Source organism: Delphinapterus leucas, chromosome 5 (genome assembly GCF_059928025.1).
Source record: "Delphinapterus leucas isolate spDelLeu-1000000601 "Yukka" chromosome 5, BTC_Dleu_Yukka2, whole genome shotgun sequence".
NCBI lineage: Eukaryota > Metazoa > Chordata > Mammalia > Artiodactyla > Monodontidae > Delphinapterus > Delphinapterus leucas.
The window spans coordinates 61,045,442-61,065,678 of record NC_143133.1 but is presented as its reverse complement, the minus strand read 5'-3'; the positions used below and the strand labels follow the sequence as shown (position 1 = coordinate 61,065,678).

Here is a 20,237-nt window from a genome sequence, read left to right as displayed (position 1 = left end):
AAGTATTAGTAAAATTGGAACTATAGAGTCTAAAACTGTTACAGTGTCTGGTTATGGCACAACTAAATTGTTTTCATTTTTATAACTGAAGTCAGTAGACTCTAGTTGAAAATCAAGGTGTAAATAGCCAGGAAGCAGAGGTTGCTCTTACCACGAAGTTATTTCTCCCTGACTCACCTGTCCCTCATTGTGTTGGCCCCAGAGACTCAGCCCAATTACATTTCTTAAGTTCATTCCACTTCTTAGGATTAAGGTAAACACTGAGGTCCTTTTGGATTTGAGGATTTAATGGTTCACCTCCATAGGGAAAGAGACAGGAAAATAGCAAACATTAATATATACGTTAATACACACACACACACACACACACAATCCAACAGTGAGTGCCCCTTACAATGCATTCTTTCTGGTGCCCTGAATACTTTTCTAATATCCATCCCCATCCTTACCCCTGCCTCAAAAGTCTTCGGCTTACATGTCACATTCTCAGAGAAACCTTCCCTGACCTTCAGACCAATTAGACCTTCAGGCTATAGGAGCCCTTAGCCTTCTTTACTTCAACACTGTCATACTAATTAAAAAGCATTTGTGTCTTTAGGTTTATGTCTGTTTTTCCTACTAAAATGTAAACTCCATGATAGGAAGGACCTTGTCAGTCTTATTAGAACTAATTATATATCTGCATCACAGAACCCAATACATCTTACAAAGTACATGCTCAATTAGTATTTCTAAAATATTATAGAGGATAATCTGATAAAATTTCAAATAGATATTAGTGTGATAAAACAATAAATAAAATAAGCTAGGGAAAGGAAAGCCAGTGTGACTGATATAAGGAGGACATTAATTGAGAAAGATTCTCAGGGAATACCTTTCTGAGTATCTGAAAGGTGTGCTGAGACCTGTCTGAAATGAGGGAGCCATGTATGCAGGACAGGCAGAGCATTCCAGGGCAGGGTTAGGGGTCAGCAAGGTCCTGACATGTTATAATCTTGACTTATTCCATGACTATCATGAAGGCCTATCTGAGACAGGATGTAAGAGATAAGGAAGGCAGGGGACAGATGATGTAGTCCCAGTTTAGGAGTTTCAGTGGGAAACAAGGGAAAGATATAATCAGCTTATATTACTGGAAAATAATAATTTTGGTTCCTTTGTTGAACTGCACTGTAGCAGGTCAAAGATGGAAGCAGGAAGAACAGCTCTGTGGAAGAAGATGGCAGCTCAGACTAGGGTGGTAACAGTGGGTCTGGTAAGACATTCAGATCGAGGAGTATTTGAAGGTAGAGGCAGTAAAGCTTACAGATTGATCAGCTATAGCAGTTTGAGGAGTAGAAATCAAGGAAGAGTCCGAGTTGTTTGTTTGGCCTTGGGCAGCTGAAGAATGTAGGTGACATTATCAGAGATGCAGAAGAAAATTGAGAGTTCTGTTTTGGCCACATGAAATTTGAGATGCCTGTTAGACATACAAGGGGATATGATGAGTAGCAGTTTAGGTGTATAGATCAAAAACTCAGGCAAAAGTTTGGGGCCGAAATGTAAATTTTGTGGAAGTCAGCATTTGGATTGTGTTGAAAGGCCATTGGAGGATAGGGTGAGACGAGAGAGAGACTGTATGAATGAGAGAAAATTAGAACACAAAATTGGAGAGGGGAGGCTATAGGGAAAGACAGAGAAAGAGAAGACAGACAAATAAGCCCTAGGACATTCCAAACGTTAAAGGTCAAACAGAAGCGAAAAATTGAGCAAAAGAAATAAGAAGCTTGGAGGAAGGAGGAAAACCAGGTGATACATGTAGAGAATTCTATCAAGGAATTAGAGGATAGAATATTAAACCAGCAGAGGCCCTGAGCCAACAGGAAGCAATGTGAGCAAGTGCATGTGTTCAGCATTGTGAAAAAAAATCATTGTACAACAGAGTGTGGGGCACATTTGTTCTCATATTATTGACTATATATTCTGGCCCACTGAGTGATTATAGATATGACTGGGGCAGAGTTATTTATAATCAGAGTAAATACTTACTGGAAGAGAAGGGAGCCTTGTTTATATGGCTATAGATGCAGAGAGACTGGTACATTTCGTGGTGGGAAAATGAAATTATTGGATGATTACTAATAATTTTTCAATTAAATCAGTGAGGTCACCACATGTGAGTCAGGGGTGGATATTAGAAGTGTAGGGGCAGAATAAAAGATGAGATAATACCTTCAGAGGGTGAGGGAGCCAGTTGTACTATACTAGAATATGAAGGGAAGGCTAAGTGCTCACTTGAAATTTAAGGGTAAATTTAAAGTGAGATGCATCTCCAGATTGATTTTCTATTTTTTATTTCCCCTCCATCAATTTGGAGGCACCCATGGAGTAAGTATAATTGGGTTTAACTAGGCTTGGGGCTTTGCCAGGCAAGTGTGATCAAAGGAGAAGCAACACAGGACTTGATCTTATTTATAAGGAGGTGAGTATACTGATTGACCATGAAATCTAAGCCAGACTGTGAAGGAAGTGGGAAAAAATGTGAAAAGTAGAATGGTGGTGGAGAATGGACTGAAGGTCTCAAGGAGTCTAAAGAATATTTAGGGTTAATGAAACTAAACTAGGTTACCTGGAAAGATGTCAAGGTCAGAAAGTGAGAGGCAGAACCATGTTTACTGCAGGATTATTCACCATAGGCAGGGTATGGAAACAACCTTAAGTGTCTATCGATGGATGAATGGATAAAGAAGATGTGTGTAGTGTGTGTGTATATATATATACATACACACATATATACAAACATGTATACAATGGAATATTGTTCAGCCCTAAAAAAGGAAATCTGTCATTTGGGACAACATGGATGAACCTGGAGGGCATTTTGCTAAGTGAATTAAGCCAGACAAAGACAATTACTGCATGGTATCCCATATAAAAATCAAACTCATAGAAACAGAATGGAACAGTTGGTTGCCAGGGGCTGTGGGGGAAATAGTGAGAGGTTGGTAAAAGGGTACATACTTTCAGATATAAGATGAATAAGGTCTGAGGATCTAATAGATGACATGGTGACTATAGTTCATAACACTGTATTATATAATTTAAATTTGCTAAGAGAGTAGAACTTAAATGTTCTCACCAAAAGAAACCCAGAAAGGTTAAATATGTGAGATGACAGATATGCTGATTAACTCGATGGGGGGAATCCTTTCACAACGTATGCATGTATTAAATCATCACGTTGTACAGTTTAAATATCTTACAGTTTTGTCAACTATACCTCAGTAAAGCTGTGGGGAAAAAATTTGAAAAAGTGGGATGCAGAAATGAAGATTTGGGGATGTGATCACTGGTTATAATAATGAGAGTATGATCCTCAGCTATATGCTCCATGCAGTATGACTTTTGAAGTCACTTATACATAACTATAAAGGTTATCAGAACATATTACTTAGATCTAAAGATTTCTGTTATTGGGAAAAATACCTCTTGGATCAATCCAGTGAGAACTAATTAGCTGGTATTCACAGCATTGTATATCATGTCAGAAAAAAAGAAATGTGTTTGAGAACTACATTTGCTCTTAGATTCCTCAAAATACCGTTTAACACATATATTATACATCAGTGAGTAAAAGTGTAGGCATAATTCATAGTATTACCTAATTCCTTCCCAGCCAGTATTCTCCCAGCTTTACATGTTGGGAACATCCCAATTATGTAATATCAAAGTTTTTTTTACCAAGTTTAAGACCATGACATAAAAATAATAATATGAAGCTTGTAACTTTCTCTCTGATTGAAATATTGTATAATTTACCATTGTAGATTTGCTGAACCAAAGTAAGCACTTCACTGAAATCCAAGGGTAGATCTGATGCCTATGCACTAAATCTAGTAATAATAGGACCTACACTGTAGGATCATTGAGGATTAAATGAGATAATATCTGTATATTGATAAGCACAAAGTCAAGCAGTCTGCCCCTCAGTATAACTTAGCTGCTAAAGTGAGTATATAGTCAACATTTGTTGAAATTAGTTCTTTGCTATAAAACACGACGTTAAACTACTAATTGCAACATAAGAATAAGAATCTGTTCATTCTTAAGAGTAGAGGAAAAAAATGAGTAGGCATTTAGCTATATAGTTTACCAAATGGTTTTCATTTCATCATAACATCTGTAAACGTCTCATTGTGTGTAGTTGGTATTCTGTATTTCTTTCACAGGTTGTTGTCTGAAAATCAATTTGTTTTTCCCAACTTCTGAAAAGTTAATCTACCCTGAAGAATAGAAAAATTCTTTAAAGATTTTTCTTTTATATGCATGTCTTAAGGATTTATCATCCAAGAGCTTATATTTTTAACCTATGGATATTTCTCCCCTTTGCAAAATTACCTTTTCTCCAGTCATATCTATAATTGCTCAGTGCCCAGAATATGTAGTCAATAGTTTGAGAACAAATGTGTGCCACTCTCTGTTGTACAATGATTTTCAGTATAAATGTCTGTGTACAAGGTAACGTTTCTTTGGAATTCAATTAGATGAAAATAACATTTTTCAAAAAGTCATAAAATAAAGATAATTTTTCCAATAGCCATGCCTTAGGTTGATTTGGGGTATATATAATGTCAAATTATTTTGACACTAAAGTTATCTTTGGTGGTAAGGGAAAATGAATGTACAGTTGCTTTGATTACAGGGCCTAAAAATGTAGACACGTATATTAATTTTCTTCCACAAAGAGATTTGCCGGTTTCCTTAAATATTTTGCCCCTTTTGGTTGGATAAGTAGTACAGAAGGCATGTATTTGAAGTTTAGAAATTGAACTGAGACCTCAAAGCTCAGTTCACTTAAGAGTTTTACATCCTCAAGCGGTGCCGCCATCAGAGTGAATATCATAATTACAAACAGCCTTCTCATGGAAAGCAGATCATCTGACTTGGATATATGAGAAAGGAGCCAAGTGACTATATAATTTGGTGTACCACATAATAAAATCACACACCCACAGCAAGAAATTTTGTTTCCACAGCATGAAAGTGATATATGGCCACCAGCTGGAAAGGAACGAAAACGTTCTATAACCAAAACTCCCAAAATTGGAGGTTTGCCTCTAATTCCCATCCAGCATGAGAAAAATGCAACCCAAGCCTGGAGAGATATTGAGGTAAGGTTAGGATTTTATTTGTTTTTATATTAATCATAGCATTTGTCTTCTTATGTCTTAATGTGATTAAATGCATTAATTACTTCATTGGTTTCAAAAGCACAGTAATAAGCACTTTGAAAAGCACAGTAAAAATAACATCCATCAAGAAAACTTTATGAATAACCCTATGCCACTCTCTGAAGTTTTATATTTTATTAACGTCTCTTAAATGATCAATTTTAATAATGTCATTGACCACTCAATTAAATATGTACAATACCACTTTTTGTTTTTATTCCTAAAGTGGCCAAGAATGTTAAATATGTATATAGAAGTTCTGGTGATAAAAATCACAGTCTCAAATTAGCCTTACAAGTTCACTTCTAACCTCCTTAGAATGAGCCCATGGCAGAATGTCTGGAGCCATGGTAATTAGACTTTCCAGTAACACAATCAAATTTCAGAGGCTGGGAACCAATGGGGTGTCTCAGTTAATATAAGGAACTGCAAGATGACCCCTGAGCATCAATAAAGAAGATTTGGCATCTTTCATGAAAACTGTGTGCTTTCCTTCTCACCTTGAAGGGCAGGGTGACCATAAGTAGCATCAGTCTTGATTCAGGAAAAAGACATAGGCTGTTTGCACTCAAAACTCATTAGACAATTTGCAACTAATGTGCATTTCAAGGCCTTAAATGAGTCCCTCAAAGCAAAAAGAAAAGCATGTAAAAGATACTGTTATTTCTTCTTGGAGCCTAGGTTTGGCCATTAAGCTGTGTGAGTTCCTTGCTTTCCAAACAGGAATAACTTTTTTTTTTTTAAATTTTACTGGAGTATAGCTGATTTACAACGTTGTGTTAGTTTCAGGTGTAACAGGAATAACTTTTGAAAGACAAAAGCCATTTTAATTTAGTGATCAGATTTTTTAAAAATGTTTTTCCATGACTGTCTTTCCTTGAACATTTATCTCACTGTAATATGCTTCTTCTCCAGAAGATAAAAGCTTTGAAATAATGGTTTATTCCCTTTGTTGCCTGTTCAGTCCTTATGCGCTGCTGTGATCAAAAGGAGGAATAAGACAGTAAGAACTCAGGAGCTTGTCCCTCCTGCCATTCTGCGCTTACAGGTTTTTCTTCCTAATAAACTGCTTTGCAGAACTATGGATTCCTCAGCTAATCTGGAATCTTAAAATTTTAAGAGTCATGTTTCCCAAGAACCCAGATTAGGGAACACAGAAACATAGGGAGTAGATATGTCCTACTGTGACTCCAGCTTCTCCTGACAGTGCCTCAGGATTGATTATGGAGCAAAGCAAAAAATAAATTATTAGGATCAAAATACATTAACCAGTATCCAGTACAGAACTGAGGTGATGATTGAATATATAATAATTTCTTACTTAATCCCAAATCCAGAATTTCAGAGACAATTATTTTTTAGCATACTTGAGACCAGAAAACTGTACAAAAACTGTAACAAAATCGTTAAAGGCTTCAAAAGCAATTTTGTGAAATATTAATTGCTAGAAAATGTGTTAGTAAACTAAACCAAGCTTTTTTGTAAATTTAGTAAATGTGGTAATTCAACAAATTTTAAAATTTAATTCTTAAAAAGAAGACAAAATTAGAATTGCAAGTTTTCATATGAACCAATAAAATATTTGTTATTGAATTAGATTTATGTAAATACATAAGAAAATACATTAATAAAATGACAAAGTATTACTAAGAGTAGATTCATAAGAAAAAAATATAGTAATATCGGGCTTCCCTGGTGGCGCAGTGGTTGAGAGTCCGCCTGCCAATTCAGGGGACATGGGTTTGTGCCCCGGTCCAGGAGGATCCCACATGCCACAGAGCGGCTGGGCCCGTGAGCCATGGCCGCTGAGCCTGCGTGTCAGGAGCCTGTGCTCCACAACGGGAGAGGCCACAACAGTGAGAGGCCCATGTACCACAAAAAAAAAAAAAAAATATATATATATATATATAGTCATATCAACAGATATATTCAAGAAGCGTTGCTTTTCAAACAAATTGTTGACAGATTGGTGAATTTGGTGACTTCCCGTTCCATGAGCTGTCTTGCTTTCATGAGGTTCAGTAGAAACTTGTATGAGAATACCTCCTCCAGGCAGGGAAGGCTTCCTGGAGGAAGTGACTTCCAAAATTTATTGAGTAAATTAGTAGTGAGCTAGTGAATAAGCCAGAGGAAGTAAGTTGTTGACAAAGGAAATCATACATGAAGAGGCAAATAGTGCATAAGAATGTACAAGCTAGATGCTACCTACGGCCCTCCTACTTCCTCTTAGGTACCTACTTCATCGTGTTCATTGTGCTCAGCTTTTATCTGTAAGCTCCTAGGGATAATAAAAGCCCTTACTTCATAGGGGGGGTGTTCTCTCTGCTGGGAGACACACTCCATTTCAGATCCTCATTTCCATTTAAACAAACAGTTTTCTCTAAATGCCCTCTGACACAAACTGGCATCGTCTGGACCAGCCTACCTTTTACTCTCCTAATTTCATACCTTATCAGTCTTTCTTTTTAAATTATTAAGACCTTAAGGATAGCGCAGCACATAAATGATGCCCTTCTTTCCACAGTACTGATGGCTTGGCTTTCTTTCCCCACAACATGCAAAGGCACTCCACACACCATATTGTTCACGCAAAGCACTCACTACCATCTCTTGATTTCTACCAGTTCACTTCATCATGCCTCCCCACCTTTGTATAAGGTTATGTCATTTAGGCTAATATCATAGTTTTACTTGAAATTTCAGCATTACATGTATGAATATTTGGCCTCTAAATTCTGCATCTAAGAGCATCCCAAAGTCTTTCTGCTGATAACTGAAAAGTAATGAGAACTGTATAATATATAAAACCACTCTATATTGATCCTTGATTTTCCGTAATAGATGTCATGTGAAACTTTTTAGTAAGATTCATATTTATAAACTCCCAGTCACATTCCTATGCTAAATAGCCATAATTTTTACTAATCTCTCACTTTTTTTGTACTGTGATAAAATACACATAAAATTTTCCATTTTAACCATTTTAAGTGCATAGTACATTAATTACATTCACATGGTTGTGCAACTATTACTACTATCTCTCTTAAACATATTCTAATTAAACTTTGGAATTCAACTAGATACTAAATAACTAAATATTTCTTCCTATCAGTTTTAGAGAAGAAATACTTATCTGAGATGTATAATCATGAGCTTATCAGAAAATTCTAAATTGCAAAATTATTTATAATTTATGTTGATTAAAATGTTTTTATTCAGCTTGAATTTGACTTACAAAATTTCATGTCCTGATCTGCTGAAATTTAGGAAAATAGAACAGAATATTAAACATCTGAATTTTTTTAAGCTTTCTTCATTTCCTATTCAGAAAATATTTATTGACCACTTCCTGTGTGCTGGCACTGTGATAGGTTTGCACGTCAATGAACAAATCAAACAAAAGAATCCTTGCATTGCATTAACTTTCTAGCAGGGCATTCAGATAATCACAAGAGATATAAGTAGCTTGTCTAGTATATATATTAGAAAGTGATGAGCACTATAGAGAAAAATAAAGAGGTGAGGTGTTGCCCTTTAAACATTATATTAGACATCCTTAGTTACAGCACTGTTTATGCTACTCAGTTTCATTCTTTTTTTTTCAAAATAGTATTTTAAAAAATTTTTATTTTATATTGGAGTATAGTTGATTAACAATGTTGTGTTAGTTTCAGGTGTACAGCAAAGTGATTCAGTTATACATATACATGTATCTACTCTTTTTCAAATTCTTTTCCCATTAGGTTATTACAGGATATTGAGCAGAGTTCCCTGTTCTATCCAGGAGGACCTTGTTGGTTATCTATTTTAAAGATAGCAGTGCTTTGGGAAGTATGGTCATTCTGACAATGTGGATTCTTACAATGCAAGAATATGGTATATCTCTCCATCTGTTTGTGTCATCTTCGATTTCTTTCATCAGTGTCTTATAGTTTTCAGAGTACAAGTCTTCTGCGTCCTTAGGTAGGTTTATTCCTAGGTATTTTATTCTTTTTGATGAGATGGTAAATGAGATTGTTTAATTTCTCTTTCTGATCTTTCATAGTTAGTGTGTAGAAATGCAACAGATTTCTGTGTAATAATTTTGTATCCTGCAACTTTACCGAATTCATTGATGAGCTCTAGTAGTTTTCTGGTGGCATCTTTAGGATTTTCTATGCATAGTATCACATCATCTGCAAACAGTGACAGTTTTACTTCTTCTTTTCCAATTTGCATTCCTTTTTTTTCTTTCTATTCTCTGATTGCCATGGCTAGGACTTCCAAAGCTATGCTGAATAAAAGTGGCACAATTGAAAATCCTTCTCTTGTCCCTGACCTTAGAGGAAATGCTTTTAGCTTTTCACTGTTGGATATAATGTTAGCTTTAGGTTTGTCATATACGGTCTTTATTATGTTGAGGTATGTTCCCTCTATGCACACTTTCTGGAGAGTTATTATCATAAATGGATGTTGAATTTTGTCAAAAGCTTATTCTGCATGTATTGAGGTGATCATATGGTTTTTCTTCTTCAATTTGTTAATACGGTGTATCACACTGATTTGCAGATACTGAAGAATCCTTGCATCCCTGGGATGAATCCCACTTGATCATGGTGTATGATCCTTTTAATGTATTGTTGGATTCAGATTGCTAGTATTTTGTTGAGGATTTTTGCATCTACGTTCATCAGTGCTATATTGGCCTGTAATTTTCATTTTTTGTAGTATCTTTGTCAGGTTTTGGTACCAGGGTGATGATGGCCTCATAGAATGAGTTTGGGAGTGTTCCTTCCTCTGCAATTTTTTGGAACACTTTCAGAAGGATAGGTGTTAGCTCTTCTCTAAATGTTTGATAGAATTCACCTGTGAAGCCATCTGGTCCTGGACTTTTGTTTGTTGGGAGTTTCTTAATCACAGTTTCAATTTCAGTACTCCTGATTGATCTGTTCATATTTTCTATTTCTTCCTGGTTCAGTTTTAGGAGATTGTACCTTTCTAAGAATTTGTCCATTTCTTCCAGGTTTTCCACTTTATTAGCGTATAGTTGTTTGTAGTAGTTTCTTATGATCCTCTGTATTTCTGTGGTGTCTATGTAACTTCTCTTTTTTCATTTCTGATTTTATTGATTTGAGCCCTCTCCCTTTTTTCCTTGATGAGTGTGGCTAAAGGTTTATCAATTTTATTTTTTCAAAGAAGCAGCTTTTTAGTTTCATTGATATTCTGTTGTTTTCTTCATTTCTATTTCATTTATTTCTGCTCTGATCTTTATGATTTCTTTCCTTCTACTAACTTTGGGTTTTTGTTCTTCTTTCTGTAGTTGCTTTAAGCGTAAGGTTAGGTTGTTTATTTGTAATTTTTCTTGTTTCCTGAGGTAAGATTACATTGCTATAAACTTCCCTCTTAGAACTGCTTTTGCTGCATCCATAGGTCTTGGATCATTGTGCTTTCATTTTCATTTGTCTCTGGGTATCTTCTGATTTCCTCTTTGATTTCTTCAGTGATCCATTGGTTGTTTAATAGCATATTTTTTAGCCTTCACATGTTTGTGTTTTTTACGGGTTTTTTTCTTATAGTTGATTTCTAATCTCATATTGTTGTGGTCAGAAAAGATGCTTGATGATTTCAATTTTCTTAAATTTACTGAGGCTCACTTTATGGCCCAGCACATGGCCTGGAGAATGTTCCATGTGCACGTGAGAAGAATATGTATTCTGCTGCTTTGGGATGGAATGCTCTATAAATCTCAATTAAGTCCATCTGGTCTAATGTGTCATTTAAAGTGTGTTTCCTTACTGATTTTTTGTCTGGATGATCTGTCCGTTGATGAAAATGGGGTGTTAAAATCCCTATTATTGGTTACTGTCGATTTCTCCTTATATGGCTGTTAGTATTTGCCCTATATATTGAGGCACCTATATTGGGTTCTTATATATTTACAATTGTTGTATCTTCTTCTTGAATTGATCCCTTGATCATTATGTGGTGGCCCTTCTTTGTCTCTTGTAACAGTCTTTATTCTAAAGCCTATTTTTCGGATATGAGTATTGCTACTCCAGCTTTCTTTTGATTTCCATTTGCATGGAACGCCTTTTTGCATCCCCTCACTTTCAGTCTGTATGTGTCCCTAGATCTGAAGTGCATCTCTTGTAGACAGAATATATATAGGGGTTTTTTGTTTGTTTGTTTTTTGCGGTACGCGAGCCTCTCACTGTTGTGGCCTCTCCCACAAGGAGAATGGCCTATCTCTGCTTGTGGCCTATCTCTGCTTCACTTAGTTGTTCTTCTGGGGTTTCATCTTGTTCCTTCATCTGGGAAATACTCCTCTGCCACCTCATTTCCACAGGCTGCAGGATTGTAGTTCTTGCTTCTGCTGTCTGCCCTCTGGTAAATGAGGCTAAGGGACTTGTGCAGGCTTCCTGGTGGGAGGGACTGGTTCCTGCCCAATGGTGGGTGAAGCTAAGTCTTGTCCTTCTGGTGGGCAGGGCCATGCTCAGGAAGACTTTAAGCAGTCTGTCTGCTGATGGGTGGTGCTGTATTGGTTGTTTGGCCTGAGGCATCCCACCACTGGAGCCTATAGGCAGTTGGGTGGGTCTAGGTCTTGGGGAGGAAATGGCAGCCTCCAGGAAAGCTCACACCAGTGAGTACTCCTGAGAACTACTGCTGCCAGTGTCTTTGTCCCCCACAGTGAGCCACAGCCTCCCCCCTGCCTCTGCAGGAGACCCTCCAATACTGGCAGGTAGGTCTGGCCCAGTCTTTTATGAGTTCATTCCTTTTTTTTCCCCTGGGTCCTGGTGTGCATGAGACCCTGTGTGTATCCTCCAAGAGTGGAGTTTCTGTTTTCCCCCAGTCCTGTGGAATTCCTGTGATCAAACTCTGCTGTCCTTCAAAGCCAGATTCTCTGGGGGCTCCTCCTCCTGTTGCCAGACCCCCAGGCTGGGAAGCCTCATGTGAGGCTCAGGACTTCCACTCCTATGGGATAACTTCTGTGGTATAATTATTTTCCAGTTTTGTGGGTCACCCACCTGGCAGATATGGGATTTGATTTTATCACAATTGTGCCCCTCCTGCCATCTCATGTGGCTTCTTTATCTTTGGATGTAGGGTATCTTTTTTGGTAGGTTCTGGCTTTTTTTTTTGGTTGATGGTTGTTCAACAGTTAGTTGTGATTTTTGGTGTTTTCCTATGAAGGGGTGAGCTCACGTCCTACTACTCTGCCATCTGCAAAATAGTCCCATTCTTAATATTATATACTGCCCCTTTTATTTCATCTTCTCTCTCTCAAACATTTGTAATATAATAAAAAAATTTCTTTTGGATTTCTTCTTTCTGTGCTTTTCAATTTTTACTAGGGAAATATTGAAGAAATTCCTTCAATTCTTGTTTGTGAAAAGAAAAATGACTATGCCTTCCTGCCCTGACCCAGTTTTTTTGGGTAGCCTTTTGCTGTGGCTCCATATCCACTAGATGCTTGCTTCTCTGTTGTTCATTCTTTTATCTTACATTTGATGAGGTTGTAGTCACCTTTGAGAATCTCATGAGAGTTCTGGATGCCAGTACTTGCCCAGTCACAAGACACCCTGGACGCTAGTTAGGAAAGTGCACCTCTGTCCCAATGCAAGTTGTGTCTCGATGGATTTCTGGTACGTGTAGGCACTTAAAGTTCACTGAATGAATGTGTACTTTAATCCATTGATACAAAAGTGGGTTTTAATACACAACTATATATGCCTTTCAGTATTTTCATAAGTATATATTTCTGTGGGATTCTAATAGGGCATTATGTGGGCAAAAGATTTCACTAGTCAAATATTTGGGGAAGAGAAAATAGAAAAAGAAGTCAGATTTTTCTGCTGTAATATTTCTTAGCTTCTTTAATATGCTAATATGTATTGTGACTCTCAAAGAGGGATCTGTAGTACAGAGCATTTCCTGGACTCATGGCCACGGAGACTCCCTTTTTCCTCTGTCCTTTGGGTATAACACTGTAGGAATTACAGATGCATGAATATGTGACACATATACGTGGCACTGAATTGGAAGAGGCAAGTTTGAAATGAGAGTCAATTTGAATAACTAACTTGAAAGACATCTTTGAAGTGGTATGTTAAATGCTTGTTAAAATGAATTTCCATGATCTCCATTTCAGTTGATTTTGTAGCTCTAAGGTCAGTCTATAAATTCAGACATGCTGCTTATACCAAAGTCATGTTAGAACCTAAATCATAGAAATAAATTCTAATACAAGAAGCATCAACTTTTATGTGCAGAGTATTCTTTAAAAAAAGTGTGCCAGATCTTGCTTCCCTGTGAGATGTTTTGTTTTATTTTTAGAGTGCAAAAGCAGAACTCGAAAGGCTACGGCTCAGTGCAAAGCATGACCAAGAGCCTGGGGATGGCACCTTAAGGGAGAGAGCCTCCATCGTGGCCCAGTGCCTGGAGCACAAGGATGAGAAACTTCGAAATCGAACCAGAAAACATTGGAGTTTCAACTGTCTGGAGGACACAGAGGCTGAGGTCCTTCAAGGGCAACAGAAAGGCCAGAAAGGCCTAAAGACACTGAGGAAGACTGAGGACAGGAATGGCAAAGCTACTGTGGACTCTAATAATAAGTTACCACCAAAGGTCATCGAAGAGCTTAGTGTGGTTCTACAGCGGGCAAGAACCCTTCCAAAAGAGTCACAGCCTGAGTAGATGGTGTAAAAATAAATAAAATGACTTGTCTTGCAAATTATTTTTTTAAATATTGTGTACAATGTATGTGTGCAAACCAGAAACCAAAATATATTTCATGGTTGGTGAGATTTGTCTAGCTATCCTTAACCATTTAAAGAGCATTTTAAACTATGTATGTATATATAAGTGTAAATTCACTGTGTTTTGTTCTGAACAAAGCCTGTACAGTTCAGCTATATTAACCTTGTGTAGGAAGGCATTGGGTTACTTTGAGTGGCCAACCTTTTGAAGTACAGTTGACCCTTGAACAACATGGGCAAGGGTTGGTGTGTTAATCCATGCATAATTTGTAGTCAACCCCCTCCCCTGTATACAAAATTCCTCTGCATTTGTGGACTGAACTAACTGTGGATCATGTAGTGCTGTAGGATTCACTATCAAAAGATGTCCATGTATAAGTGGACCCATGGCGGTTCAAACCCACATTGTTCAAGGGTCAACTGTAGTTGTCTAAGTGGTGTAAATTTGTGAACAGAAATCGCAAACTGTACTGTATTGTATAGAATGCTCTGTATAAATGAAGCCTATGAAATTATATGTAACACATTTTGCACTTTGAGAAACCTTGTATATAAAGTTACCATATGTTTTTAGGTTTACACAGGGCCAACCTTAGGGGAAAAAAAGGAAGTAAGTTGAAAAGGGGGAGGATTTATTTTAGTGGCTGCCTATCAAACCACACTTTAAAAGAGGCAAAGAGGGGGCTTCCCTGGTGGCGCAGTGGTTGAGAATCTGCCTATCGATGCATGGGATACGGGTTCGAACCCTGGTCTGTGAAAATCCCACATGCCATAGAGCAACTGGGCCTGTGAGCCACAACTACTGAGCCTGTGCATCTGGAACCTGTGCTCTGCAACAAGAGAGGCCACAATAGTGAGAGGTCCGCACACCGCGATGAAGAGTGGCCCCCGCTTGCCACAACTGGAGAAAGCCCTCGCACAGAAACGAAGACCCAACACAGCCAAAAGTAAATAAATAAACCAATGAACCGACATTTAAAAAAAAAAAGAGGCAGAGTTAAAAATGTCCTAAAAGTCAAGGAGGTCAGGTTGAGATTCATTCTAGTTCACTGTTGACCAGACCTTGTTCACGAGAAACTGCTTGTTAAGAAAAAAGTCTAGTGACTAAGTATTTCCCAGGATTAGTATTCAGCCACTAAACATGAATAATGGCACTGGCCACTCTTCCTTACAGTGTCAGTGAATCAGCTGCAGTGCAAATCCATTCACTACACTTCAGTTCTTTGCAGGTGGCTGCTGAGAGGAAACTTATACTGCATTGAAGAGATTGTGTGCACAGGACCTGGCATGGATGACACTTGCACTGTTGCTGTGTACAAACAATTTTTGGTTGTTTTTTATTTAGAGTTCCTTACTATCATTTTGGAATGAGCAACATTCATCATCACAGGGTTTTATTGTTGGTTTATTGTTTTTCTTTGCATGTTCATTTCTTATTAGGTAAGACTGAGTCAGAATTTACTGGAAGTGTACAACATATGGCCACCTGGGGGTAGGAGTTAGATCAACAATTGATACTATACTTCTGGGGGCTACCACTTCACTTTTAACCTTGTCTTTTTTTTTTTTTTTTTTAATAAAGCAGCAGTCTCCTCCCTGTGCCTGATGAATAATGACAAAGCCCTCTATTTTTGTTTCCACATAAAGAGCACCTACTGAGTTATTTTCCTCACAGACAATACTATCTAGTTATAGGTGACATTAGGGGTAGCACTTTTTGTCAGTTTCTTTAGAATTTTATTAGGTCTGGTGAGTTTTGATCAAAATTATTTTGATCAAAATTATTTTAGGTAGCCAAGCTTCATTCCTAGCTTTATTCCACTTGCACTCAGTGCAAGTGGCATCCATGCAAGGTCCTGTGCACACAGTCTCTTCAATGTAGTGTAAGTTTCCATTTCCTTTTCTCCCTGCTTTTCAGGTGTCTTATCAGAATTTGTATACAGAGGCCCATACTTCAGTCAGTCCAATCATAGTGCAGTATAACACTGTTTAATGCTATGAATTTCTTCATTGAAAAATACTGATCACTTATATATGGTGGTGATAAAATAGTTTACCATGGGGGTGTGATATTTATTCTTTAAATCCACATAGATTGGAATTTTTTTAAAGAGAGAAACTGCTGGTCAGTTTATAGGTGGCACTGCTGGGGAGCCTTCCTTTAAAAAGCAAGAAATCATGGTATTTAGGAAAAAATCTAAAATAAACTATTATTTCTGGTAAATGATATTTATGTTTTATGAAATAAGGAGACATGAAAATTATGTTGGACAATGGGAAAGTATCTTTTTTTTTACCTGCCTTATTTGAATACTTTTGAAACTTGAGCTTAAAATCTAATAACTTGTTTCCCTTCCCTTCCTGTACAATCGTCTCCACTTTTCAAGTGTAAGATAAGGACTAATGATGACCTCTCATATATTTTGAGTAAAAATTAAAATTGTTTTACAAGTCCACTTGAGTGCGACTGGTTTTCAAAATAACCACTTTCAACTTTTCAAAATAGAGAAATCAAATAGATTGCCTTTCCTTTTTGCCTTTTTTTAAAAATCTGAATTTAATATACACTTCAAACTAGCTGTCATTTTTTCAAACATGTCAGTATGAATATTGTTCTTTTTTAAATGATGAATATATGCAGACATGACACAAACCGATTGATGGTACTCTCATTTCTAGAGCCCTAACTAAAGTTAATAAAACTAAGCAAAAGTAATTGAAGCAAAAATATGATGTGCACATAACTATATTAGCTGCTAATTTGCATTTACATTGGATAATTTTTAATCCTAAAATAAACTATATTGTAAAAGGAAATATTTTTGAAAATGCACCAAATTTATTTGGATAGATGGTAGTATCCAGATATTTGCACGTTTTCTTAAACTTTTGATAATCACTCTGGGGAGAAGAAAATGTAAACTTTCACTATCTCAACAAAATTTGCACCAAGACTTTAATATTATCAACAATGTGGATATCCTATTATGTGTACAATCATCACATTTATTTCTAATCATTTGGAAATAGACATCACAGAAATGAATCTTGCAGATAGCTAAAATTTATCTGCTTTACATTTTATAGTTATTATTTTTAACAATTTTTTGTTAAATGTTTTAAATTATTTTGTATATCCTTATCTTCTCTGCCATGGCTACTATATGTTGAATGTAACATTTTTAAAAACTGAGATACCTGTACAGATTTAAGACTTTTTGTGAATTATTAAAGTTCAGAATCTAAACGTCCTCATCCAAGAAGTGGGAATAACACTGATCTTGTAGTATGACTCATATACAGTTGGTCCTTGAACAACACAAGTTTGAACTGTGCCAGTTCACTTATACACGGATTTTTTTCAACAGTAAATACTACAGTACTACATAATCTATGGTTGGTTGATTCCACAGATAGGGAGAACCAACTCTAAGTTACATAAGGATTTTCAACTGGGCAGAGGTCAGTGCCCTTAACCCCCAGATTGTTCAAGGGAAAGAACTGCACAGGTCCACTTATCTGTGGATTTTTTTCAATAAGTATTCAGTTGGCCCTCAGTATCCACACATTCTGCTTTCACAGATTCAGGCAACTGTGACTGAAAACTTAATATGCTATTCATGGTTGGCTGAACCTACAGATATGAACCCATGAGTATGAAGAGCTGACTATGGGACTTGAGCATCCTCAGATTTTGGTATCAGGAGCAGGTCCTGGAACCAATCTCCTGCAGATACTGAGAGATGACTGTATACATATTTTTATATGTATATCACATACCTGACCCATAGTAGAGGTGTAGTAAATGTTATTTATTAATTTATTAGTTTTTCTAGCTGTCATTTGGTCTAAGTTGCTACTTCTTACTACTGTTTTTCAAATTGCTTATTTTTTTCTCACCCCTTTAAAAATATGTTATACACTAATAGAACAGATTACCACAGGTGGTAGGATGAATTGTGTTTCCCCAAAACCCATATGCTAAAGCCCTAACCCCTAGTACCCCCAAATTTGAAGTATTTGGAAATAGAGCCTTTAAAGAGGTGATTAAGTCAAAATGAGGTTGTTGGGGTGGGTTCTCATAAATCTGACTGGTGTCCTTATAAGAAGAGGAAATTTGGACACACAACACACAGGGGCAAAACCATGTGAGGACACAGCAAGAAGGCGGCCATCTGCAAGCCAAGGAGAAAGGCCTCAGATGAAATCAAACCTGCCAACATCTTGATCTCAGTCTTCTAGCCTCCAAAACAAATTGAGAGAAAATAAATTCCTATTATTTCTGCCACCCAGTCTGGAATTTTGTTAATGGTAGCCCTAGTACACTTTTATATTAATCTGTTAATATAGGTATCAGATGAGCAGAATGCCCCCTGGTTTTTTCAAGCACTAGTTCTTGCACTCTTGTTATCCCACATCTCAGAATAACTTTGTAATACTACATCAGAGTTACACCTATCATAATGATTAATGGAGGATAAGAGAGCATTTTGAGATGTAACTATTTAGAAGTCAGCTAGCTAAATAACTTTAATACTGAAATAATACAGCACAAACGATTCAAAATTGTTGCCCAGCAAAATTACAGTTTGGGGCTGCTTGTAAGATCCAAGTTCTATGACATGAAGAACCACTATTCCAGAAAAGTGAAGATGCTGATTGCTCCCAAAACTGGATTGATAGAAAATATTGTTAATCCTTTCAAAGAACAACACAGAGAGGTCTTCAGTTAAATAACTGAGCATTCACTAAACTAAGGAGAGACAAAAAGTCATTTCAATCAATCCAGATAAGCCAAACCATGATCCTGAGATCAGATCAACACTAATATTGCTCAGAAAAAAGTGACATATCTCATTGGAGGGAATCTCATCTTCCCCTCCAGCTAATGCTTCATTTGACTTCTGTTTGCAGCAAATCTCTTGGTAAAATTTGTCTCACTTCCTGCCTCCTACTATTTCCCTCCCATTCTTTCTTTAAACCCTCTTCATTCAACATTTTGTTTCCCATTATTCTACCATAACTACTATTCTCAAAGTCAGAACAACCTCATTGCCAATCTAAATGGTCAGTTTTCAATCATCATACTTGACCCATCACTATCTGTAGCAATTTTATACAGTTTGTCTCCCCTCCTTTGTGCAATACATTCTAGGATTGGTCTCCAGGATGCCATTATCTTGTAGTTTTCCTCCTTCACTAGTCAGTCTTCTCTGATCCTCTACTGGATACTCATCCAATCTCATAGCTTTAAATACAGTACATCTTCCAGCTATCCCATCTGTTTAACTACAGTCTGGACCTACTCACTGGGTTCAAGACTGAGTAATTTACATCTCCACTTGAGTGTCCAACTGTCATCTCAAATATACCATATCTAAAGCATCATTAAATGTCTCCTTACCAGACAGACTTCCTCTGAACATCTCATATAAAATGACATCATCACCTTCTATCCCCTTTATCTTATTTTTGTTTACATCATAGGACTTATCACCTGACAGTTTACATATTATTAGTATATGTGTTAATGGTCTAATTAGTTACACCAGAATGTAACTCAGCCAGTGCAGAATCTTAGGTTCACCACTATATTCCCAGTATATAGAGCAGTGCCTATAACATAGCCTATAGTCACTACTGAAGGATATGCTGAATAAATGAAGTCATGGTATAATAAAGTAGCTTGAAGGACAATGATCCCAACAAGAGACAGGAACTGCTCTAGGCTAGTCAGCCTGCCACAATACAAAGATCCATACAACCCTCATGGGGTGGAACCCTAGAGCATATAGCTCTGGCAGAGAGAGAATTGCACTGCTGGCATGCATAGGACTTCTCCTTTAAAATGTCACTCTCCAAGGTCAGGAAACGTACCAGATACATAATCTACCAGATACATAAAAACAAAAAAAACCAAGTTAGGCAAAATGAAATGATAGAGGAACATATTCCAAAGGAAGGAACAAGATAAAACTCCAGAAGAACTAAGTGAAGTGGGTATAGACAATGTACCTGAGAAAGAGTTCAGGGTAGTGATTGAAAAGATGATCAAAGAACAAGGGAGGGGGAACTTGAAGATGGCGGAAGAGTAAGACGCGGAGATCACCTGCCTCCCCACAGATACACCAGAAATACTTCTACACGTGGAACAACTCCTACAGAACACCTACTGAAGGCTGGCAGAAGACTTCAGACCTCCCAAAAGGCAAGAAACTCCCCACGTACCTGGGTAGGGCAAAAGAAAAAACAGAGACAAAAGAATAGGGACGGCACCTGCACCAGTGGGAAG

General features: G+C 37.1%; 1 protein-coding gene across 14 annotated transcripts in view; it reads left to right on the top strand.

The window, feature by feature from the left end:
- Positions 1–16,401, top strand: part of ARAP2 (ArfGAP with RhoGAP domain, ankyrin repeat and PH domain 2) — a 196,600-nt gene extending 180,199 nt beyond the window's left edge. For all 14 annotated transcript variants that reach the window (XM_089911758.1, XM_089911751.1, XM_089911748.1 and 11 more), the window contains 2 exons: positions 5,016–5,150; positions 13,524–16,401. In XM_089911758.1, coding sequence (XP_089767884.1) covers positions 5,016–5,150; positions 13,524–13,883 — 495 coding nt within the window. In that variant the 3' untranslated portion in view covers positions 13,884–16,401. The remainder of the gene's footprint in view (positions 1–5,015; positions 5,151–13,523) is intronic.
- The last annotated feature ends 3,836 nt before the right edge of the window (positions 16,402–20,237 follow it).